General features: G+C 37.6%; 2 protein-coding genes across 2 annotated transcripts; both read left to right on the top strand.

Moving 5' to 3' along the window:
- Nucleotides 1-833: 833 nt before the first annotated feature.
- On the top strand, nt 834-4524 carry LOC137039720 (SLAM family member 9-like). Its single transcript, XM_067414995.1, has 5 exons — nt 834-1131; nt 1221-1514; nt 1617-1739; nt 2821-2891; nt 4474-4524. The coding sequence occupies exons 1-5, from the start codon at nt 834-836 to the stop codon at nt 4522-4524; spliced, it is 837 nt and encodes a 278-aa protein (XP_067271096.1).
- Nucleotides 4525-11478: 6954 nt separating this feature from the next.
- LOC137040078 (uncharacterized) lies at nt 11479-19747 on the top strand. The gene is made up of 5 exons (XM_067415493.1): nt 11479-11578; nt 16971-17297; nt 17741-18091; nt 18170-18303; nt 19037-19747. Exons 1-5 carry the CDS (start codon nt 11533-11535, stop codon nt 19052-19054), a joined length of 876 nt encoding a protein of 291 aa, XP_067271594.1. The 5' UTR covers nt 11479-11532; the 3' UTR covers nt 19055-19747.
- Nucleotides 19748-26001: the final 6254 nt, after the last annotated feature.

Raw genomic sequence — 26001 nt, 5'->3', positions numbered from 1 at the left:
GAAAATGTAAAAATGCAGAATGTTTCCTGTGATGAGTGGGTGCAGGGGCAGGGGCAGTGTAAGGGGATAAAAAAAAGTTTTTTTCCATTAAAAATTCATTACGCCTGAGGAGAGTCCCTGTAAACCACATAGACCAACATGTGTGTGTGTGTGTGTGTGTGTGTGTGTGTGTGTGTGTGTGTGTGTGTGTGTGTGTGTGTGTGTGTGTGTGTGTGTGTGTGTGTGTGTGTGTGTGTGTGTGTGTGTGTGTGTGTGAGAAAGGTGGTGAGATTCTGTTGGGGGAGGAGGATTCACACATAAGATGAACATGTTTCAGTGAATTGTAGGTCAGACTTTTGAAGGCAATGTTTCACATGCACGTTCTGCTCTGTGTGTGCTGGTGGAGTCTGATGGGTAAGTTATAAAAAAAAATTTACAACATGATTCTTTCCGTTTCAGGGTAATAAAGCTTCTGCTACTGTTAGAATCAGGATATTTTCTCCTGCTGTTATCAGATGAATCATTATTGTGACATTAACTAACTTTGGATTCTGGTCTCTGTTTGTGCTTGGAATAGTCATAAAAATATACGTTATGGGACAATATGGCGATTTCTACACTGAATGTAATTTTCAAATCTCAGGAGTCTTTTGTTCTTTTAAATATGTTAATTTCAAGAATTCCAATTACAAACCCTCCCTAGCAATTTCTATCTTTGCTGGTGTTCTAGATCGTCTTCAGTTCACATTTACATGTTACTAACTAGAATTGATTTCAGGCTTTATAAGCCAACAGGAGTCGTAATCTGTTCCTCTTCATGTTCTTCAGGTGTGTTTGGTGAGTCAGTGTCAGTGATGGAGGGAGATTCTGTTCTTCTACAGACGGATGTTACTGAAATGCCTGAAGACGACGGCATCAATATACTGTGGACATTTGGAGCTGAAAAGTCTCTGATAGCTAGAATCAGAAGAATGAAACAAATCTTCCCCACATCTGATGTTCCTGATGGGAGATTCAGAGACAGACTGAAGCTGGACGATCAAACTGGATCTCTGACCATCACAAACATCTCAACTGAACACGCTGGAGTTTATCAACTAGAGATAAGTGTAAAGGAATCGTCATCAAAAACATTCAGAGTTTCTGTCTACGGTGAGTAGAGATAATTTGTTCTGTCCTTCACATACTCTTATTTTATATTTAAATATTGAAATGACACAGTAAACACTCATGTTCTCCAGCTCGTCTGCCTGTTCCTGTCATCAGCAGTAACTCTTCAAACTGTTCATCACCATCCTCATCCTCATGTTCACTGGTGTGTTCATCAGTGTTGAATGTGAGTCATGTGACTCTCTCCTGGTTCAAAGGAAACAGTTTATTGTCCAGCATCAGTGTGTCTGATCTCAGCATCAGTCTCTCTCTACCTCTGGAGGTGGAATATCAGGATAAAAACACCTACAGCTGTGTGCTGAACAATCCCATCAGCAACCAGACCAGACATCCCGACATCACTCAACTCTGTCACACATGTGCAGGTACGGCAGTGATCATTTACTGAGCTGATCTCTGTCTTGTGATCAGATTGATACGTTCACTTACATTAATGTCTGTTTCTCTTTGTCTTTACAACACCATAGAGCCTTCAAACCCCTCGGTGTCAGTCTCTCTGATAGTGCTGATCTCTGCTGGACCTCTGATGACTGTTGCTGGATTTGGGATCTTCTGGATCTGCAGGAAACACAGAAAAAAAGATCAAGAAGGCAAGAGTTATCTACCGAAATACTGAAGTATTATACAAAATATACTCTAAATATTTAAATATATTGATTAATTGATTGAGTAATCAGTTATTCTTGTAATTTTGTAAAGTCAGCTTCATTTATATACAGCTTTTCACAATACAGATTGTTTCAAAGCAGCTTTACAGTGATAATAGGGAATTGATGGAAGAGAGATTGTTTTTGATTCATTTCCGTTGTAAAAAATCATTGGTTATTAACTTTGGGGTCACTTACACAACACCATTTTCAATTAAAATAGAAAACTCTCAATGCGGTCTGGCAGCTCATCCGCCCGGCGTCTAGAGAACGCAAACCTTGAAACAGGTTCTGAAATGATACTGTTAACAGCCTCTGGTTCCTTTACCAAACTGACTTGTGTAGTTATTGTGTTTGGCAACTTCTGTAGATTATACTCATATTAGAATAAATACGCACATAAGGACACTGATTCATGCTCTTTGCTTGTCGCACAAAAGCAAGAGTGAAATAGAACCCACTGTAATACAAATCCAGAGATGCAAATCTGCCTTAATTCAGTAATAAAACAACTTTCTCTAATTTATGAACATAATCACAAGATGCAAACTGAATAATGAATATCTCTATGAATAATGATGTGATTTGCAACCGGCCAACATACCCTCCCTTTCGAAGCACATAGAGAAGCTACAGGGGCCAAAAATGTCATCGTCGGAGAAAGCAGAGAGTGAATACTGCTCTGTAAAGACATTAAGGCTACTGTAGAAACATGACGGCACAAAATGGCGAGTTTACTGAAAGGGTCCCGCGGTGTATGGAGATAGAAATGACTCGCTCTTAGGTAATGAAAAACTTAACGGTACATTAGGCCTATGTAAGTCTTTATACACCACTGAAAACATAGTTATGTATATTATATTGCATTTCTGTCAGTAGAGCCTCATAAATACTGCACACTGCACCTATAAGTGTGTGTAAATGCTTATATTTGAGCCTTGATCAAAATAAAACATATTTTGTGATGAAAAAGAAAAGGTCAATTTTGAGTTTTGTTGTTTTACTGCATCTGTTTTTATTGTAGAAACCGCTGAGACTCGTGCAGATGTCACTTACGCAGAACCAGTGTTCTACAAAAGAAACACACGGAAATCGGTAAGATCATTTCACTGTAAAAAATTTGTGGTGGTTTTTGTTGGTTTAACTTAAAAAAGTAAGTAACCTGGTTGCCTTAAAATGTTGAGTTTATTGAAATTAAAAATTTGAGTTGATACAATGAAGGAAATTAGTTTAATAAATAGAAACTCAAAATATTTTTGTATCTGAACCACATAAAAAATTGATAAATCATGAAAATAGCACTATTTGGCATGTTTCACTGCATCAGCAGAAATAACACACACATAATTACCCAATATGCTTACAAAATCTTTTAATAATCTTTTAATAAAGGTTGTCGAATCTCAAAAAATGTTCATTGTATTAACTCAAAATTTTAATTTCAATGAACTCAAAATTTTAAGGCAACCAGGTAACTTTTTTTCTAAATAATTTTTTACAGTGTTATTCTCTGAGTGTCTCTCATTTCAGCAAGATTTAGATGCGTCTCTAATCACACACTTACAAACACACCAGTAGCACCATATCATATTTATAAAAGGCATAATCATCATATCAAAAATACAACTGGGACATAAACAATACAATTTACTACAATTATTTTAATGTTCTACATAAATAACTTTATTAGTTTCTGTTAAAGCAACTGAGAAACACTGAAAGTGCAAGGTGAACTCTAAAATTCTCCTTAAATTCACCGGCCACTTTATTAGGTACACCTCGCTAGCACCAGGTTGACCCCTTTCTCCGTCACCTATTTGTGTTAACAAGCAGTCGAACAGATGTACAGTTCCTAATGAAGTGTCCAGTGAGTGTATTAACACTATAGAGAACTGTAACACTTGGTAAACATGACATACACTAAACAATGATTTGTACAATGAACTTAAATAAACTGAGGAAAACATTTCCACACTGTCTAAATTGATGCTTCAGTTAACTTTTAGCTAGCAACAGCACAGTGACATGCCATATATACACGATAATTACATTCATTATGAGGAAGAAACTCATTAATTAAAGTAACACACACCATAGACATCATAGCTGTCCACAACCAAAGCACTCGCCAGCACAATGATAACCACACACTTTTTTAACAAACTGATTCTAACAGAGCATTAAACACTAATAAACACTTATGAAGTAGTATTTCATTTTCACATTTAGGGCATTATTTTAATGATCTAAGCGCATGGCGCAAGTGCCCTTAGGCAGAATCAACTTTTGCTTATTTAAATTGAGTAATTCTGGAGCACAAGATGCCAACACGTTTAGCAGAAAACGATACCACATAATGATGACCACAAAACTTGCACAAAGTCGTGAGATCTTTTGCAAAACCCACAAAAAAGTGGGTCACACAGGTCTGTTATTTTTAATTTCAGAGAAATGTGTTTCCTTTTGAAGATTAACAATGTTCCCACTATGTTGGTTCACCACATGATGGGCAATGGAAGCAGAACCACTGATAGACAGTAAATGAAGATGTTTGATGGCGTTTCCTCAAGATGCTTCATGTTCAAATAACAGATGATCAGTTATTACACAAAGACCATGACTTTTAAAAATGTATTTACCTTGTTTTAAATATTTAATCTTATCTGCATTTTTACAGAAAGTCAAAGAGGAGGATTATGTGGATTATGTCGCTATCTCCATGAGATGATCAAACTTCAGTCTACTTCAGAAGATCATTTCACAAGGAACCTCCTGAGCCAACCTCAGAGTCTGAGTCTCTGCTTGAGTTCTGGGATTGGTGAGAATCCCTACGAATTATCCAATGAATGTAGCACAAATTCTGGCCAGAACAAAAGCGTAATATTTCAATTTTCAGCAGGATATTTTTCAGTTTTGCTCTCGTTTAACTCTGAGTATGATCAAGAAATCCCAGCAGACATACAGCAGGATCATTCTGAGAGGTATACTGAGCCTCTTAAAGAATTAAACTAAAGTGAATGAACTTGCGCTCCCTGGGCGCTTCAGCGCAAAAAAAGGAGACATGTTCCGGCGCAAACAATCCCTGGTGCTATTTTGCTGTTCCATTAAACAATTGCGCCACTGACCAGAAAAAACCTACTCTAAAGTCAGTGGCGCGTTGCGCGTTGTTCATTATGCTATTTTAAGGGCGCATGCTTGACCATAATGTATAGCGTGCACAACGCGCATACACTTTGCTCATCTACACAGATGCAACAGTTATTTTTGCAAATCATAAATTGTTACACTAAAAAAATATTAACACATGAGATGACGGAAATCATTGTGGTGTGCCACGAAGATGTGAAAAAATAGGCATAAATCTAGCTTACAAATTATTCAGGCTAATTGTAGTAATTAAGGATCAGACCTGTTTGTCCAATAGTGGCAAGACATGTATGTATATAAGGACATCTGACAAATTGGTTTGTCCGTCAAGAACCAGGAAAAACTGTTTAACCGACGCCTGTTTAACCGACGCTATTTCGGGTGGGTTTCTCCCATCCCCATACAACACAACTTCTCTGTCTTTCACTGCTCTTACAAGAACATCAGTCTCCTCGGCTGTGAACCGCTCCTGGCGTGCGCCTGGTAAATTCGCCATAATAATAGCAATCCATAATGGAACTTGCGCACCTGCTTTTAAAGGGAATGTTGGATAACGCTCCGATTGGTTTATTCACGTTACGCCCAAACCACACCTATGAATAATGAAGTTACTTCAGACCAACCCATTTTAGATTTGTGCCGGGAAAATAGCAACAGCGCCGAGACCCGCCCACAAAGTTACTTGCGCTTCGCGCTTTGACACTTGCGTTTCAGATCGTTAAAATAGGGCCCAAGAAGGACTCTAAATATTATGGCTCATTGCATGGAGCATCTTCATGTCTGACTGTTAAAGGGACAGTTCACCCTAAAATGAAAAGTAAGTCATCATTTAGGCTACTCACCCTGATGTTGTTCAAATGCCGTATGCCCTTCTTTCTTTTGTGAACCCTAAAAGGAGTCCAGAATGATACCTTGTGATACGTGGGGTATCCAGACTCAGTCCTGGAGGGTTGCTGTCCTGCAGAGTTTAGCTCCTACCCCAGTCAAACACACCTGAACACGCTAATCAATGTCTTACTAAGTCCTATAAAGGCATTGATTAGCTGTTTCAGGTGTGTTTGATTGGGGTTGGAGCTAAACTCTGCAGGACAGGGGCCCTCCAGGACCGAGTTTGGGTTAGATGGCCAAATGTAGTTTCATGTATTTTTATTGGCTGAAGTGCCAAGCACAGGTTGTCCAGAAATATCCCGCCCCTTACCATTAAATGGATGGACTGGACTGCATTTATATAGCGCTTTTATCCAAAGCGCTTTACATTTTTGCCTCACATTCACCCATTCATACACCGACGGCGATGTCAGCCATGTAAGGCGCCATCCAGCTCGTCGAGAGCAGCTGGGGTTAGGTGTCTTGCTCATGGACACTTCGACACTTGGTCAGGTGGAACCGGGGATTGAACCACCAACCTTCTGGTTTGTAGACAACCTACATGAACCACTGAGCCACTGCCGCCCTCATTATGGGCAGACGTCACATCTGAGGTGACTAGCAAGGGTTTATGATATCACCAACCTGGGAAGCTTGTTGTAGTCCAAACCAGCCATTTTTGTAGGCAATAAATTTCCATAACTTTAAAAGACAATATCTCAGTTTGCATTGAACTTTCAACGCTGTAACTTTGCAGGTACTGTTTATGCTCAAGCAGCAACATTACACACTAACTACAGTTAAAAAGGTGAAATGGCATGCAACCACCCCTTTAATGTATTATATAATGTAACTCTTGACCTCTCTACAAGGCTGCACGGTGTGCATGTTCGTGAGACTACAATGTCCATGCCGCCTCGCACAGAAAAAGCACACAAGCCGTGAGATATGTAGCTAGATGAATAAAATGCAACATTCTCTGAGATGAGTATATCTGATGTGTTTGTTGTAATGAGAAGTTGTCATGTTCACATCGTTCTGACTGTCTTCCGACAAAAGTTCTGGTTTGGTGATTTTTCACTCAGTGAAGAAAGTGCAAAGGTACTTTTGTGGTATTTCTAGGTGTTGTATTTAATGTCATGTTTTTGTTCATCTTTCTTGATCTCTCACAACTTGAACTGAGGTGCTAATAGCGTCTCACGCCTTTTTTTAAAGCTTAAACGTGCCCTATATTCACAACCAATTATATGTACAAGTGTGAGCATGACTTCTTTTTTTTTTAAATGCTCCTTTTGTGGTTCTTGACAGAAGGGCTGAACTACCCCTTTAAAGCCTCAACAAATTGAGACTTTGTGTACATCTCCAAGTGCAAAACGTAGATGCAAAATACTCATCGAAAGGAGTCAACGTGAACCCTGCTGTGGTCTCATTTTTTCATTTATTTATATCTGTACAGAGACGTGGTTTGATCTGTTGGCTGGACAAACAGTTTCTGCATGAGCATGTGTGTGAATGTTTCATGTCTGTTTGTGTATGCATGTCTGCGGTGTGTGTTTATGTGAATAGCATGCGGTTGAAGGGCTTTTTTCCATTTCTGCTCTAACGGTTTAACCTCTGCTTCACACTAAAGCAGCTTCACTGTGAGAAAAATACTGAAACCCTCAATGATAGATAAAAGATTCTCTCAAATCAAACAGTGAAAATATCATATACTATGTATACTATGTGAAATAATAAGATGTATGCAGCAGACTGTATGTATATCCATCACCTTTTATACTCATTCTGTGACCCTGAACTATTCAACTATTTTTGACCTCACCCTTTTTATATATATATATATATATACCCTTTTTTTGTCTGTCAGTGTCTGAGATTGACAAAATAAACTTGCCTAAGAATACATGTATGGTTTACAGTTGTATTATGGTTTCATGTCTGAAAGTGTGTTCTTTGGGGAACTACAATACAGTGTGCAGACCTCCATGGGGGCAGGGGCAGTATAAGGTAGACCAATCACCACAGACTTGTTGTCTGGCCAATCAGAGCAGAGTAGGCCACCTTCAAAACAACATTAGGAGTCTTTAAAATAGCATAATATGGGACTCTGTAATGTATACGTAATGTATCTATGTGTAAGATCTGTAAGAAATAAGTTACAAAGCTCATATAATCACCCACAAAAGTGATTCATTCTATCTAAAAGAGAACAAAGTTTACATTTTACATGTATGCATTTAGCAGACACTTTTATCCAAAGTGACATACAACTGAGGAGTACAGAAGCATTCTGTCATGAAGAGACAAAAAAACCCTAAATACAAAGATTTTGATATTTTTTCAGAGTAGCAAAAATCAGAAAAGGGAGGGAAAAAATAAAAAGTAGAAGAGGAAGATTTAGATTTTTTTTATGATAAGATTAAGTGCTCATGGAAGAGATGAGTTTTTACCTGTCTTTTGAATTAAGCGAGTGATTCTGTCGTGCGTATGGAGGACAGAAGATTGTTCCACCAATCAGGAACAATGAAAGAAAAGGTTCTGGAGAGGGATTTCATGCCTCTCTGTGATGGTACCACAAGCCTTCGCTCATTAGCTGAGCGAAGGCTTCTGATGGGGGTGTAGACTTGTAGGAGTGAGTCGAAGTATGCGGATGCTGAGCTTGTGGAAGATCCATAAGCAAGAGTCAGAGCTTTGAATTTGATCCGGGCAGCGAGTGGTAGCCAATGCAGAGAGATGAAAAGAGGTGTGACATGAGCCATTTTGGGTTCATTGAAGACAAGCCGTGCCGCAGCGTTCTGGATCATTTGCAGCTGTTTGATTGCACAAGATGGAAGTCCAGCCAGAACCGCATTGCAATAGTCAAGTCTAGAAATGACCAGGGCTTGGACAAGAAGCTGTGTTGCCTGCTCCGTAAGGAACGGTCTGATTTTCCTGATGTTGTGCAACGCAAACCTGCATGACCGAGCTGTCTTTGAGATGTGGTCTTTGAAAGACAGCTGGTCATCAAAGATTACTCCAAGATTTCTGACCGACCCTGAAGGAGTAATCAAAGATGAACCCAGCTGGATGGTAAAATCGTGTTGTATGGTTGGATTAGCAGGGAAGACAAGCAGCTCAGTCTTTGCTAGATTGAGCTGCAGGTGATGTTTGACAGACAGCTTTAGATTCGTGCAGCTACTGTTGGATCATCTGGTTGAAATGAGAGGTAGAGCTGTGTGTCATCAGCATAACAATGATATGAGAGGCCATGTGCCTGAATGATGGGTCCTAATGATGTTGTGTAAATGGTGAAGAGGAGAGGTCCAAGCACTGAGCCCTGAAGAACCCCGGTGGTCAGTTGATGTGCTTTGGATATCTCTCCTCTCCAGGCAACCTTGAAAGACCTATCCTTGACCTAGACCTAACACTGATCCAGACCTCCCTGAAACGCCTCAATTGAAGTCCATATATTATGCTGTGTGTGAACGTCTGCTTAACTTTGTGAAATTTCAGCATAATGTCCATCCAAAGACATAGTTTCCAAAATAAGACTTATAACAGTATCAGCTTTGACTTGTAGGGTGTGGCAATAATAGATATTTCAGTATCCACAATGGGACATCTCCGTGCAGCAAACATCACAACAGAGAAAGGAATCTCAATGATGATCCAGGTAAAAAACTACAAAACCGTCTGTCACTGACTCTTATATCACTGGAACCTTTGGCTCAAGATGAATAAATGTTTATACGTAAATAAAAACCTAAATTCAATCTGTTCATCATAAGTGGTCACGTCTCTTCAGACCATTTTGACTAAACTGCTCAATTCAGATGGATTAGTTTTATGATCTCTTTATGAACTTTTTTATGGCGTCAAAGTGGCGGTTGCATAGACTGTCAATGGAGGGAAAGAAAGCGCTCAGATCTCATCAAAAATATCTTCACTTGTGTTCTGAAGTTGAACGAAAGTTTTACAGGGTTTGGAATGACATGAGGGTGAGTAAATGATATCAGAATTTTTATATTTGGGTGAACTAACTTTTTAATGCAATGCTATTCAGAACAAAACTACACATGTGCAGACATTCGTCAACTTGCTCTCGAATTTTTACGGACTGGCTTTGACCATTCCAAAATAGCGGACAGGTGACGTATAGCAGACCGAAGAAACAGCCGTTAATGAGGCATCTGTGTCTATCCGCATGTTTCAGTCAGTGTCTGCCAGTCATTGTCTTTAGCTATGGTTGTATAGAGTTGTCACTCCACCTCCTTCTATAAATAAAGTGTTGATATTTGCATGCTAAATTGTATTAGCTTTAATTCCCAAACAAAAAATAATAATCAGTAAGGATTTACAGAATTAAATTAACGTGTTGCATCTTGATTTGCATGTCTCATATCTGGAGCAACATGTGCCATATATTCACCAGAAGAATATCACTGTCGCTGATCTCCTGCTATAACACAACACTGCCACCTTGTGGGTTATTTACCTTATTGTCATTAGTAAACCGAACAGAACAGAAGTCAGTTCTAGACTTACTAATCAAGGTCATTATTAAGGTAAACTTTTAATAAATTGCAATCAATTTAAAATGAGCCTTCACCTTTTTTTGACTGTGTCTGCCTTGATTTGAATTGACAATGTTGTTCCCTCGTGTGTGTGTGTGTGTGTGTGTGTGTGTGTGTGTGTGTGTGTGTGTGCCCTTGTTTATATTATATTGGGACAAAATGTCTCCATAAGGATAGTAAAAGGAGGATCTCCCTGAGATCACCTACATTGTGGAGACCAGCCAGCGGTCTCCACTTTTCAAAAGGCTTATAAATCATACAGGATTTTTTGAGAAAGTAAAAATGCAGAATGTTTCCTGTGATGGGTAGGTTTAGGGGCAGTGTAGGGGGATAGAAAATACGGTTTGTACGGTATAAAAACCATTACGTCTATGGAGAGTCCCCATAAAAATAGAGAACCAGACATTCTTGTGTGTGTGTGTGTGTGTGTGTTCCAAATATTCTGTGATATCCTCAAAGTCAGCAATATAGTCAAAAGCACAGATCTAATCTTAATGATCTCTAATATCATCACTTACCTGTTGGCCGTATCTGCAAATAAACTTACCTGTTTGAGTTTAGCTTCAGCTCTGGTCAGCATTTAAGTCTGAGTGTGACACTTTGATAAGGTTTAAGTTGAAAAAAAAAAAAAAGTTTAAGTTGCCCATAAACACATATTATGAAAACGAATTATATCGACCTATAAGCTACACCACACACACACACACCCACAAACTGAATGAATGCACTGAAATTACTGAACAATGCACTATTTCAGCCTAGAAGTCAGTGAGTACATTAACAACATATTTGATTGACCTGTAATATAGTGGGAAACTATGTGAGTTTGTGCGTACAATCATATAAAACGTGCAGTGGTTCACCTGCTTCATCCACTGTGCAATACAATAGGCAACTGTTCTCACAACAAGTGTCGCATCCATTGATCAGCGGTCAGTCCGTAAAACGCACGTTAGATGTTGTTCCGCCTTCTAGTCGGTTTGAAAGATGCGACCAATTGTAGCGAATGAATTGTTGGGGGTGGAACCGGATTGGCCAATCAGTGTTTGGCGCGCCTTTTCTACTATTACTATACTTTCACTTCCTCTTCACCTCTAGAATGAATGAAATGCGGTCGTAACGCTGAGGAGGAACAAGAACTTTTTTTCCCCTGCATTTTTGTTTTTAAAATGAAGTTTCTCTTTATTTTGATCTCATTGTTTTTACGTGTGAATGGTAAGACACTTTTATGTTACAGTCTCTCTATTTGTTAACGATATCTCAGCAAACACATCAACGTTTTTAAAACTTTTTTATCACGTTAGAAAAGGTCGTGATAACGTTTTTATCCTACGTATTTAATAGATAATAAATAAATGTATTATATTTATTTTGTCCATCAAAAGTGTGCTTTCGCTTTACACCGTGACAGCAGCTGCAGACCGAGCCTTTACCTGTCTGAGTATTAAACACTAAACGAAAATTTGTTCTATTTTCTGGCTAGTTTACTTTATTTTTTATAATCATAACCATACTTTCACCCAAACTGAATAATCAAAACAAGTTTAAATTGCTAAAATCTTCCACAGATATTTTTTTATTCTTCATTTTCTTTTCTGACATACTCGTTATTGTTCAAATACTCCACACGTGCTTCCTGCGTGCATTTTAGGCACTTTTTGTGTGAAAATGTGATTTTACACTCAGATGGGGGAAAAAAAGAAAATCAATTGTTTTATTGGTTATATTACTTTATTACGAAGGTAATCTTGGGCCTCCTTAATGCTGCTATATGCCATTCATCGCCTTTGTCACCTCGGAAACATGGCTTAGTTTTACTATTATTTTTCCACGCTGGAAAACGATAAAATGATATCCCGTTCTTAAGCTTTATATGCCACTTCTATTGCGAGAATGACTATTGCAGTTTATAACACAGCAGGGAAACGGCATCTTGAACACTGTTCTTCCTCCATGCAAATAAGAAGTTTGGCGCCCGTTTGTGCCGTTTGGCGCCCGTTTGCCGTTTGTGCCCAAAATGCTTTGCGTTTACCTCTATGAATAGCCTACATCATTGTGACACATAGTTTTTTTCACGTTATAAATATGTTTTTTCACAGCGTTGCAGAAACGTATTTATAAAGTCTATATCACCTTACCACCTAATCCTATCCTTCTTCCAACAAACGTTATCACGTCCAAACTGGTGCTTCACTTTACACATGCTATTACCAAACTGTTGTTTTTTTACTGTTATCTTTGAAAACTGTATTTAATATAAAAACTATATTATAACTACAGAAAGAAAAATAGATTAAGTGGTCTTTTTAGATCTCTTTATAATTTGTCATATAGTCACAGGTTATATTTCTGTAAGTGAATATTCAGCTTATACTAACACTTTCTACTTTTCACCTGTAGGCCTTACCTCTGGCTGTTGCCGATTATATTAAAACACATTAACATGCAGTGCCCTCCACAATTATTGGCACCCCTGTTTAAGATGTGGTCGCGGACTTCTAAAAATTCTCCCTTTTTTTAAAACAACATAGAACTAAAATGCAAAAAAAAAGAGAGAAAAATCCTACCTTTCGGTTAAGTACATTACTTTGGTGATAAAAAAAAATCACAGATTTGGAAAGAAAAAAAAAAAACCTTGAAATCATGTGTCCCACAATTATTGGCACCCCTGATGTTAATACTTTGTTCCACCCCCTTTTGTCACAAGATTGGAGAACACAGAGAGAGGGATCTTTGACTATTCTTCTTTGCACAATCTTTCTAGATCACAGTGTCCTGGGTCGTCTCTTATGCAGTCTCTTCTTTAGCTCGCCCCACAGGTTTTCGATTGGGTTGAGGTCTGGGTAATGGGATGGCCATGGGAGGGCCTTGAGTTTGTGACTGCTGAACCATTTTTGTGTAGATTTTGCCACATGTTTTGGATCATTATCCTGGTGATGACGACCCATCTTCAGCTTTCTGGTAGAGGCCATCAGGTTTTTATTTAAAATGTCCTGGTAGTTCAAAGCATTCATAATGCCATGCAACCTAACAAGGTTCCCAGGGCCTTTGGAAGAGAAACAAGCCCACAGCATCACAGATCCTCCACCATACTTCACGGTAGGCATGAGGTGCTTTTCGGCATACTAATCTTTTGTTTTATGTCAGACACGCTTAGAGTGTCTGTTGCCAAAAGCTCAATCTTAGTCTCATCTGACCAAAGCACACGATCCCAGTTGAAGTCCCATTACCGCTTATCAAACTCCAGATATTTTTTTTACTTTACTTACCATCTTCCTCACTATGCGTTGTGGCAAGATAAACTTGGGACCTCTTCCAGCCTTGTTTGTCACTGTTTAGTTGTTTTAAACTTCTTAAAGGGGGGGTGAAATGCTGTTTCATGCATACTGATCTTTTTACACTGTTAAAGACTTGGAATCCCATACTAAACATAGACAAAGTTTCAAAAGTTAAGGTGGACGTTTGATGGGAGTATTTCTTTGTCAAAAATACTACTTCCGGTTAGTCATAAGTTTCGGCAAGTTTTTTGAGATCATGCGTTCCCATTGACGTTAGTGGGGGCGGAATTTCCTTGTATGGGCCTTACGGACAATTCTATCGGAAGCGCGTGAGAGAGAGCGAGGGAGAGAGCGAAAGCAACAGGCTACGCCCATCAAAGCGCTGGCTTGTAGGATGCTAAACAGGTGATATAACCAGTAGCTACTGACTTACCCACTGATAGGCCGGCGGTCGATCTGTATTAGCACTTTCCTCACGCGACGGGCGAATCACTTTCCTCACAGAGCGACTCACTTTCCTCACGCGGCAGGCGAATCACTTTCCTCACTGAGCGAATCACTTTCCTCACCGAGCGACTCACTTTCCTCACGCGGCGGGCGAATCACTTTCCTCACTGAGCGAATCACTTTCCTCACGCGGCAGGCGAATCACTTTCCTCACTGAGCGAATCACTTTCCTCACCGAGCGACTCACTTTCCTCACGCGGCGGGCGAATCACTTTCCTCACTGAGCGAATCACTTTCCTCACAGAGCGAATCACTTTCCTCACAGAGCGACTCACTTTCCTCACGCGGCGGGCGAATCACTTTCCTCACTGAGCGAATCACTTTCCTCACAGAGCGAATCACTTTCCTCACAGAGCGAATCACTTTCCTCACTGCAGCGCGCTGCTGCACACGTCATTATTTAGCTCCACTCACACGACACGCCCCCACCCGCTCGGCTTTTTTCGGAAAGACTCGGAACAGCGCATCTTTCTTATATAATTATAAAAAAAATAAAGACTTTTCGGAGATATGCAGGATGCAATGCTACTCTATAGGTACTCAAGATTGACATGACACTGACTGAAACTGAGTGTTTCACCCCCCCTTTAATGATTCTTCTGACTATATACGGGGAAGTTAAGGCGAGTGGCTATTTTCTTGTAGCCATTGCCTGACTTATGAAGGTCGACACACATCTGCCTTTCTTGAATGGTGTGTTTTTTCTTGTCTTTGCCATGTTGACAAATGGGTAAGAGAATTAGGACTTCGTGTCACATCATATTTATACCCCAGGGAAGCAGGAACTCATGAATTACTAATTAAAAGTTCCTAGATACCCTGACCAACTTTAGCAACTACAGAAAAATATATTTAGAAAAAAATAAATTAAATTTTTCAGAGGAATTGTTAGGGGTGCCGATAATTGTGGGACACATGATTTCAAGTTTTTTTTTTTCTCAAATTTCCTTTTTTTTTTTTTTTTTTTTACCACCAAAGTAATGTGCTTAAATGAAAAGTTGAATTTTTCTCTTTTTTTGCATTTGGGTTCTATGTTGTTTTAAAAAAAGGGAGAATTTTTAGAAGTCCACGACCACATCTTAAACAGGGGTGCCAATAATTGTGGAGGGCACTGTATGTAGAACTAATAATTTATACTACACACATTTCACTCATTGGCCCTCATTTGTATGTATATGTTGAATGTATATGTTGGCGTAAGATTATGCTTACAGTCATATCGTGCTGACCAATCGTAGCACGTTCTCGCTCCAACCAATCACGTTTTGGCCAGTGTCTGAAAAACAGAGATGCATGGTATATGTGGTCAATAAAGTTACTTGTTTACTATGAAAGATCAAAAATGTTTGAAATAGCTCATATGAGTGACGTCACCGATTAACTGTACAGTCCAAACTTTTTGGTTAAATAATAAATGTAAAGTTCCTTCCATTCATTTACAAAACTTTTACAAAACCTCGTATCTACACATAATAAGTGATTAAAAGCCCAAACTTCCATAAATAAGAGCTCAAGGCTATAGTTAGCCCAAGTACGTTACCTCTTATAGTTAGCCTATCGGTTTAAATGCTAACGGATTTTTTCCAAAAATACTAAACCATTTCTTTAAAGTAAATATTTAACAGAAGAGTGTAATAAAGTGTCAGGAACATTTGTATGTATTATATGTGTAATTTTAGGGACAGTTTACCTGAAATTAGTGACAATCACAGTGACAGACAGAGTTTTGCTGCTTGTTGTCGGACATCTAGCCGCCACCCCCGTTTCTATGGTAACTCCTTCCGCTCCAGTTTGAAAGCAACTCGAATGTTTAACGCGCACGCACATTAAACACGTCATGTGTCAATTGCGCGTCGTTTACATAAATACATACATCTAGAATTAAAATATTAATGTTACATTCTGATCAATATAATGTCCGAAAGTTGATAACGTAGGCTATAGTGGATAGTGCAGCCGATGCCTACATTCAACTGTAAATGGAATGAGAATGAAAGCTTATATAATATAATAGCTAATATAGCTAGGCTAGGCTATCAGTTAAATGAACAGATACCACTGAAAGTAGCCTATAGGCTATTCACATTAATATCGAATGCTCTCATATCAGTCTCGTCTGTTACTCAGTCACTGAATCACTTCAGTGTTTAAATGTTACTGTTATTTTGCTGATATTTTACACAAACAGAACAACTCGTTGGAGGTTTAATTGGCATATGGTATTGTAATTTTATCCAACGTGCAGATTACGTTATTTTAACACCTGAATAAAACGTCTACCAAAGGTTGTAGTTTGGCCTAGTTTCTTTTTAGTAGTAGACAAACGTGACATTTAAGTTTTTTTGACTACTTAAAGAAAATGTACAAGGTTGGTATTTCGCATTAAAACTTAATAATAATAATAATAATAATAATAATAATAATAATAATAATAAAGGCTTAGCTTTGTTTAATATCAAAAGCAGGTTTGGCAATTTGGCGTGAGATTAAGTTGGGCAGCGTGAGAGCGTGACACAGAGCCTGAAAGCGTCTCACACCAAATGCGTGAGTGTTGGCAACCCTGCCCGGTCTATAAAACTTTGAATGAATGAGCAAATATGCATCGGGAAAGGGATCAAAATGTGTGTGGTGTTCGTTAAGTTGATCCATGAGACTTGTGTGTGTTTGTCTGATGAGTGTGTGTAAATCAATGATCTTCTGCTGTTTGTTTGCATGCGTTAGGCCTACATTATGAATCCTGACAGATTTCTCAACCTACAATCCTTATGATCTTTCCTGTTGTATAAATTTGGCTTATAGTTATCTGTTGATTTCTTCTCCAGGTGTGTCTGGAGCAGATGAAGAGTCAGTGTCAGTGATGGAGGGAGATTCAGTCTCTCTAAACACCGATTCTAAAACAAGCCAACAAGTAGATATTAAATGGTATTACAATAAAATCCGCATCGCTCAAATCATTGGAGATATCAATAAGACCTGCACAGATGTTCAGTGTAATGAAGGTACTGAGAGATTCAGAGACAGACTGAAGCTGGATCATCAGACTGGATCTCTGACCATCACACACACCACAACTGAAGACTCTGGTCTCTATACACTACAGATCATCAGCAACAGCATCAAAGAAAAGATCTTTAATATTACTGTCCATGGTGAGTCATAAGTCATAAGCAGATTATTTATGTTCTAATCACATTATTATTGTGATAGTTTTTTCTTTTTTGGCGCTGACGTTCAGATGTGTTTTTTTCTCTGTTCCTCCATTTTAATTCACATGCTGTATGTAGATAATCTCTTTTGCTGTGAACGTGGAATATGTAGAATGATCTCAGTTTATAAACAGTTCAGAGATGACCTGTAGATGATCGTTTCTAGTCGTACCATCTCTTATCACATCCTTTATCTGTTTAAATGTGGATTTGATGTAAAATAAGGATGTGAATTATGTTCTTAAGCACAAAACATAGATACTTTTGCTTTTTAAACCCTAAAGTTTGAAAGAAAGGGCTTGTGCAGTCACTTTTATGTTCACAGTTCTCTCATGTGTAGATTGTTTCCAAAAAGATCCTCCAGCATCTGTTGGTTTGTGTTTCAGGCGTTTCTGCTGCTGATCGAGATGAAGTGAAGAGAAAGTCAGTGATGGAGGGAGAATCTGTCACTTTAGATCCCGCTGTAATGAAAAACACAAATGATGTGATGGCGTGGTATTTTAATGAGACTCTCATCACTGAAATCACTGGAGATCAGAGTCAGATCTGTGCAGATGATCAGTGTAAAGAGAGATTCAGAGACAGACTGAAGCTGGATCATCAGACTGGATCTCTGACCATCACACACACTAAAACCTCAGACTCTGGAGAATATAAACTAGAGATCAGCAGCCGCAGCATCCGTCGCAGCAGCATCAGGAGAATTAGGAGATTCAGTGTTACTGTAACTGGTGATGGTGAGTATAATTTCTAAATAAAAAAAACAGTTCATATTCAGTGTATTTGTAAATCTAATATATTGTATCTGTCTTCAGCTGTTCCAGGTTCAGGTCTGTCTTCAGCTGCTGTAGTAGGAATAGTTGTTGGTGTTCTTCTGGTGTCTGCTGCTCTAGCTGCTGCTGTGATTTACTATCATCGCCACAGGAGACGTACAGCCGTACCACAGAATGTGAGTATTACATACAGCTGATTTAACAAGAAATATGAGATTTATTGTGAAAAGTGAATCTTTAAATGTACAGTGGTATAGATACATTTGTAAACTATAATTAAAATGATTAATGTGTGGTTTTACGACCAAGATCAGGTTCCAACAAATGTAAACTTTTTTTGGCCCTTTAAAATTTAAAAAAAAATTACAAAAAAAAAAATTCATAATGACAAATTAAAGGGATAATTCACCCAAAAATGAAAATCCTGAATGTTGGTAACCAAACAGTTGACGGCAGCCATTGACTTCCATAGTCAGAAAAAATAGTCAATGGTCCATCAACTGTTTGATTACTGACAAAATATCATCTTTTGTGTTCAGCTGAAAAATGAAATTCATACAGGTTGGAAAAAGTTGAGGGTGGGTGAATGAGGACAGAATTTAAATTTTCATGAGAATTATCCCTTTAACTCCAAGATAAACTAATAATAATAACAAAATAAATATAAATACAAAAAGTGCAGTTTTATTGAGAGAGCAGGTGTTTTGGACGTTTATTAGAGCATTTTGCTGATTATTTAAGGAAAGATTCATGTAGATTTCACACAGGACGAGAATACAGCTGCAAAATTAAAAGTGGCATGTCCTCAAATATCTGGAAATACATTCAAAGTGTCAGTATTTTTGTGTTTGTGTAACTGAATCATCAGTCCTGTTCATGTCTTTTGTGTGAATCTGTGTTTTATTACAGGAGAATGATGTACTGTAGATGATTCGTGAACTCAGGGAACTGTGAATTGCTTCTACACTACAAGCTGACACTTTTTCTTCATCTTATGACTGTTTGCTGTATAAATTGCTAAATTTACATCGGTGTTGGTGTCATGGCACGGCAGCGAGGGCCATTTCCTCTTTGTTTTTTGTGTTGTCTTATTTATGCAAAAAAGACAGTTCTCTCAGCTGGTGAAGATAATAAATTATATTATAAATGGTTTTCAGTTATTAGGACCCGCGCACCGATGGCGTGAGGACTCTATAGTAATTCAGAATGAATTTAAACTATTGTTCCTTCTTTATAAACCACTCAATGGCCTAGGACCTCAAACCATTTCAGATATGCTAATTAATTACAATGAAGAGTTTCAAGAGTAACCACTTTCTAATCCAGACTCAAAACACTTTAGCGGCATTTACTGAATGAGGTCTGTGTCACTGACTGACCGATTGCACTTTATCTGAATGTATCGTCTCTTTATTGTAAATCTTTTTATTATTGTTTTACTGGATGAGATCTGTGACACTGACTGACCGATTGCACTTTATCTTATTCTTTCTGTATTGTGTCTTTATTGTAATTATTGAAATACATAACTGTAACTGGATTAGCTCTAGTTGTGCCTCTCGGACCAACTGCACTTTATATTAATGTATTGTATTTTGGATGTCTCTCATTGGTGACACTTAATTCGAATGACCATTTTAATAAGCAATCATATATCATTAATGCAAAATAAAGTGTAAAAGAAATAAAAAAAGCTTCTCACTGTGATCCACAACCTTTTGAATGTGACAATGTTCATGTTTTTTTTTACCTTGATATTGAAGTTTTAATTCATTTTACAAAACAAAACAAAGAGAGATGACTTTTAGAAAATAAACATTTGAATGGTGGTTAAACATGAACGTCATTTGTGTTTTTCTCTGTGTCGAACAAAGTTTCACATCTTGTTTGAACTTCTGATTAGATAAGTTCTTCACAAAAGTGAGAAGAAGCCCTTCACCTATAGCTAAACACACACCTTTTCTCTACAAGCTGTCATGTCCCTACACACATACTGTACAAAAAATGCAACCAAATGTCCTCACAATGTTATATAAACCTGAGATCACCTATATTGTGGTGACCAGCCAGCGGTCCTCACAATGTAAATGGATTTATAATCATACTAAATGATGTTTTTTTGAAAATGTAAAAATGCTGAATGTTTCCTGTGATGGGTAGGTTTAGGGGCAAGTGTGGTGTAGGGCGATATAATGTACAGTAAAATCCATTATGCCTAAAGAAAGTCCCCACAATTAACAAAAACACAGCGTGTGTGTGTGCCTGTTTATGTGATTTATGAGGACACAAATTTGTATAACTACATGGGTATTACACTGGTATTACAACATAATCGTGGTTTATGAGGACATTTCAAATGTCCTCGTATTTCAAATAGCTTTAAAAACATACTAAATGATGATTTTTTTTTGTTGAAAATGTAAAAATACAGAATGTTTCCTGTGATGGGTGGGTGCAGGGGCAGGGGATAGAAAAAACAGTTTGTACAGTTTAAAAATTATTACGCCTATGGAGAGTCCCTGTAAACCACATAGACCAACGCGCGTGTGTGTGTGTGTGTGTGTGTGTGTGTGTGTGTGTGTGTGTGTGAGCCTGTTTATGTGGTTTATGAGGACACAAATTTGTATAACTACATGGGTATTACACTGAATTACCATGGTGAAAAACAAAAATTAAAGTACTAAATGAGAGAACCCTGAAGCTACTGGGTGAAAATTTACAGGCTAAAACATGGAAAGCAGTCTATGACTGCAACAATCCTGATACTGCTTATGACAACTTGATAAACGAAATTACAAACTCTATTTGTTCTACTATCCCTGAAAAGAACGCCGGACATCGCGCGACTGGTCTTAACCATTGGCTCACAAAGGGTATTTTAAAATCTATTACCCATAAAAATAAGCTTTATAAACGTTTCTTAAAATGCCCAAGTGTTATGAACAAGGATATATATACTAGTTACAGGAATAAACTCACTAATATAATAAGGAAAAGTAAAAATAGTCACTATACATATCTCATAAAAGCATCACAGGGTGACTCCAAGAAGTCCTGGAAAGTGCTAAATGAAGTCCTTAACAAGAGCAAAAACAACATTGTGCTTCCTAATGCTGGGGGCTTACCCTCAAATTTGGATAATAAATTTACACATGACATTAATTTAGCAAATAATTTTAATAATTACTTTAACTCTATTGGGGAAAAACTCTCTAACAAAATAGTTCAACCCCAGGGTATCACTTTCGACCATTATTTACGGGGCTCTTATGCACATTCTTTTTTTATGAAACCAACTAATTGTGATGAAGTCTATAAAATAATTACAAATTTACGAAGTTCGTACACTACTGGTGAGGATGGAATTTGTAGTAAAATTCTGAAAGCCATAGCATTTGATATCATGGAGCCATTGACTTACTGTATTAATCTCTCTCTGCTAGTTGGAATTGTACCAAAAAGGACAAAAATTGCCAGAATGATACCAGTGTTCAAATCTGGGGATAAAAATGATATGTGCAATTATCGTCCTATATCAATCTTGCCCACAATTTCTAAGGTTTTAGATAGGGATGCACCGAATATTCGGCAACCGAAATTATTCGGCCGAAAATAGCCAAAAAAAGCACTTTCGGCATTCGGCCGAATAAGTAAAAAGGCCGAATAATTTTGGCCGAACAATGACGTTTTTAATGACGCGATCTAAAAGTAACCCACGTAGAGTAAGAGATGCGTGCTTTATGCAGCAAACATGTCAGCAGTGTGGAAGCACTGTTTAGTGCTGAAATTTAGTGCTCATGTCATCGATGAGAAGAGGAACCGACTTTCATGTGAGAAAGCAGAGAAGCTACTTTTCATAAAGAAGAACCTGCCACTTTTCCTGAAGAAGTAGGCTAAGTAGGCTTATGTCTAAGACAGTTATTTATTTGTTGTGGGTTAATCCACATTTTTTGCACTATTCAATGCACATTAGTTGTTGTAGACATACAGAGTTACATTCTTTCAGCAGTCAGTTATAGGCCTAACATAGGCTATTCAAGAAGGGGGGCTTCTAAGATGGCCAAATAAAAATATATTTTTTATTTTACTAATTATTTATTTTAAGTTATGTTGTGCTTAGTTTGTATAATATCTGCTGGAATGTTAAAAAAAATTCAGTGTTAAATAAATATTTTGAAATTGTTTTTGGTAATTTGATTTATTTCTCTGAAAAGCAACACAAAATAGTAAAAAGCAAATTTTTACTATTTAATTATTATAATGGTAAAAAAAAATTGCCAAATAAATGGAAAAAATGCGAAACACCGCGTTCGGTATTCGGCCTTCGGTCTTCGGCCAAGCATTTCATTATTATTCGGTTTCGGCTTCGGCCAAGAATTTCATTTCGGTGCATCCCTAGTTTTAGAGAGAGTAGTGTACAGTAGGCTATATGGCTATCTGGATAAATTAAATATTATTGCTTCTTCTCAATATGGTTTTAGAAGGAAAAGAACTACATGCATGGCGGTACTCAATCTGATCGAAAAGATCAATGATGCCTTTGATAAAGGCGATAGCGGTATTGGTATTTTCTTAGATTTATCTAAGGCATTTGATACTATTGATTTTGACATCTTATTGAATAAATTACACCATAATGGAGTTAGAGGATTAGCCCTTAGCTGGTTCAGAAGTTATTTGTTTGGTAGACAGCAGTATGTAAGTATCAATGAACAAATTTCAGTAAGTAAACCCATTAAATGTGGAGTTCCTCAGGGATCCATTTTGGGCCCTCTTCTTTTTTTTATTTTATTTTTAAATGATTTTGAAAATTCCACAATAGCTTTACACAAGGTTTTATTTGCTGATGACACAAACTTATTTATGTCACATAAGAGTCCAGATGAAATGGAAGAAATAATAAATAGAGAGCTAAGAAATGTTGCTATCTGGTTTCGGTGCAGTAAATTATCTCTTAACATAAACAAGACAAACTACATCGTATTTCATTCCAAACAAAATAAATTGGCAAATAAGCATTACTCTCTTAAAATAAATGAACAAATTATTGAAAGAGTAAATACCACTAAATTTCTCGGAATCTTTATTGATGAAAGTCTACAATTTAAATGTCATATTGATCAGTTAATAAAAAAATTATCAAAATACGTTGGATTATTTTTTAAAATAAGAAATTTTCTCCCACAGTCAGCACTTGTCATCTTATATAAAACCTTGTTTGAGTCCCATATAAACTATTGCAACGTCATATGGTGTAACACTTTTACTAGTTACTTGAAAAAAATACAGTCTTTACAGAAAAAAATTAATACGGGTATTAACATGGTCTGAGCAAAATACCCCTTCGCGTCCATTGTTTTATCGCCTTGGTCTATTAAGACTTACGGAATATAATACTTTTCATAATGCCTGTATGATATTCCAGGTTGTTCATAAGTTAAATTACAGGTTGTGTGAACTTGTCCCAATTAGCCGACCCCAGCATACATATCACACAAGGGAAAAACATTTAATTACTGGTAAAATACGACGATTGAAATGTACGAGCCTGAGTGCTGTCTGTAGAGGTCCACAGATTTGGAACGAGCTTGAGGAAAACCTTAAATTGTTGCATTCTTTCTCCGTTTTCAAGAAAAACCTTAAGGAAAAACTGCTTTTAACATATACTTTTTGATTATTTTGAAAGTGTTACATTTGTGCTGGGATCGTCTGTTTGTTGTAGTGTTTGTTTTGTTGTATTTATTTTTATTTGTGTTTATGGATTGAGCTTCTGTTCTTGTATGTTATATGTTGTATGGTGTTATTGGGCCCCCTCCTAAAAGCTTTCAGTAGCTTCCTTGGGGTTTCCCCTTTTTACACACAATAACCTTTCTGTAACTATTGTTAATTTTGTCTTTAAAATGATGATGTGTGTGAAATAAATTCTTCAAACTAAACTAAACAAACTAAACACTGGTATTACACTATAAATGTGGTTTATGAGGACATATCAAATGTCCTCATAATTCAAATAGCCTTAAAAACATACTTAATGATGTTTTTTTGTGAAAGTAAAAATGCAGAATGTTTCCTGTGATGGGTAGGTTTAGGGGCAGGGGCAGTGTAGGGGATAGAAAATACGGTTTGTACGGTATAAAAACCATTACGCCTATGGAGAGTCCCTGTAAACCACATAGACCAACATGTGTGTGTGTGTGTGTGTGTGTGTGTGTGTGGAAGGTGGTGAGATTCTGTTGGGGGAGGAGGATTCACACATCAGATGAACATGTTTCAGTGAATTGTAGGTCAGACTTTTGAAGGCAATGTTTCACATGCACGTTCTGCTCTGTGTGTGCTGGTGGAGTCTGATGGGTAAGTTATAAAAACATTTTTACAACATGATTCTTTCCGTTTCAGGGTAATAAAGCTTCTGCTACTGTCAGAATCAGGATATTTTCTCCTGCTGTTATCAGATGAATCATTATTGTGACATTAACTAACTTTGGATTCAGGATTCTCTGTTTGTGATCAGAAACTTAAAATCTGATTTCTGGCTTTATAAGCCAACAGAGGTCTTAATCTGTTCCTCTTCGTGTTCTTCAGGTGTGTTTGGTGAGTCAGTGTCAGTGATGGAGGGAGATTCTGTTCTTCTACAGACTAATGCTACTGAAATACCTGAAGACGATGACATACTGTGGAGATTTGGAGCTGAAAAGTCTCTGATAGCTAGAATCAAAAGAGTGAAACAAATCTTCCCCACATCTGATGTTCCTGATGGGAGATTCAGAGACAGACTGAAGCTGGACGATCAAACTGGATCTCTGACCATCACAAACATCTCAACTGAACACGCTGGAGATTATCAACTAGATATAAGTGGAGTGAAACAGTCATCAAAAACATTCAGAGTTTCTGTCTATGGTGAGTAGAGATCATTTGTTCTGTCCTTCACATACTCTTATTTTATATATAAATATTGAAATGACACAATAAACACTCATGTTCTCCAGCACGTCTGCCTGTTCCTGTCATCAGCAGTAACTCTTCACAATGTTCTTCATCATCCTCATGTTCACTGGTGTGTTCATCAGTGTTGAATGTGAGTCATGTGACTCTCTCCTGGTTCAAAGGAAACAGTTTATTGTCCAGCATCAGTGTGTCTGATCTCAGCATCAGTCTCTCTCTACCTCTGGAGGTGGAATATCAGGATAAAAACACCTACAGCTGTGTGCTGAACAATCCCATCAGCAACCAGACCAGACATCCCGACATCACTCAGCTCTGCCACACATGTGCAGGTACGGCAGTGATCATTTACTGAGCTGATCTCTGTCTTGTGATCAGATTGATACGTTCACTTACATTAATGTCTGTTTCTCTTTGTCTTTACAACACCATAGAGCCTTCAAACCCCTCAGTGTCAGTCTCTCTGATAGTGCTGATCTCTGCTGGACCTCTGATGACTGTTGCTGGATTTGGGATCTTCTGGATCTGCAGGAAACACAGAAAAAAAGATCAAGAAGGCAAGAGTTATCTACTCAAATACTAAAGTATTATACAAAATATACTCTAAATATTTAAATATATTAAATATTTAATTGATTGATTTATTGAGTAATCAGTTATTCTTGTAATTTTTGTAGTCAAGTCACCTTCATTTATTTTGCTTTTTTTATTTTTACAATACAGATTGTTTCAAAGCAGCTTTACAGTGATAATAGGGAATTAATGGAAGAGAGATTGTTTTTTAAGTTGTAAAAAATCATTGATTATTAACTTTGGGGTCACTTACACAACACCATTTTCAACTAAAATAGAAAACTCTCAATGCGGTCCGGCAGCTCATCCGCCCGGCGACTAGAGAACGCAAACCTTGAAACGGGTTCTGAAATGAT

The sequence above is a fragment of the Pseudorasbora parva genome, chromosome 14 (genome assembly GCF_024679245.1).
Source record: "Pseudorasbora parva isolate DD20220531a chromosome 14, ASM2467924v1, whole genome shotgun sequence".
NCBI lineage: Eukaryota > Metazoa > Chordata > Actinopteri > Cypriniformes > Gobionidae > Pseudorasbora > Pseudorasbora parva.
Note: the sequence above shows the minus strand (reverse complement) of the source record. Positions and strands in the feature narration are given on the sequence as shown.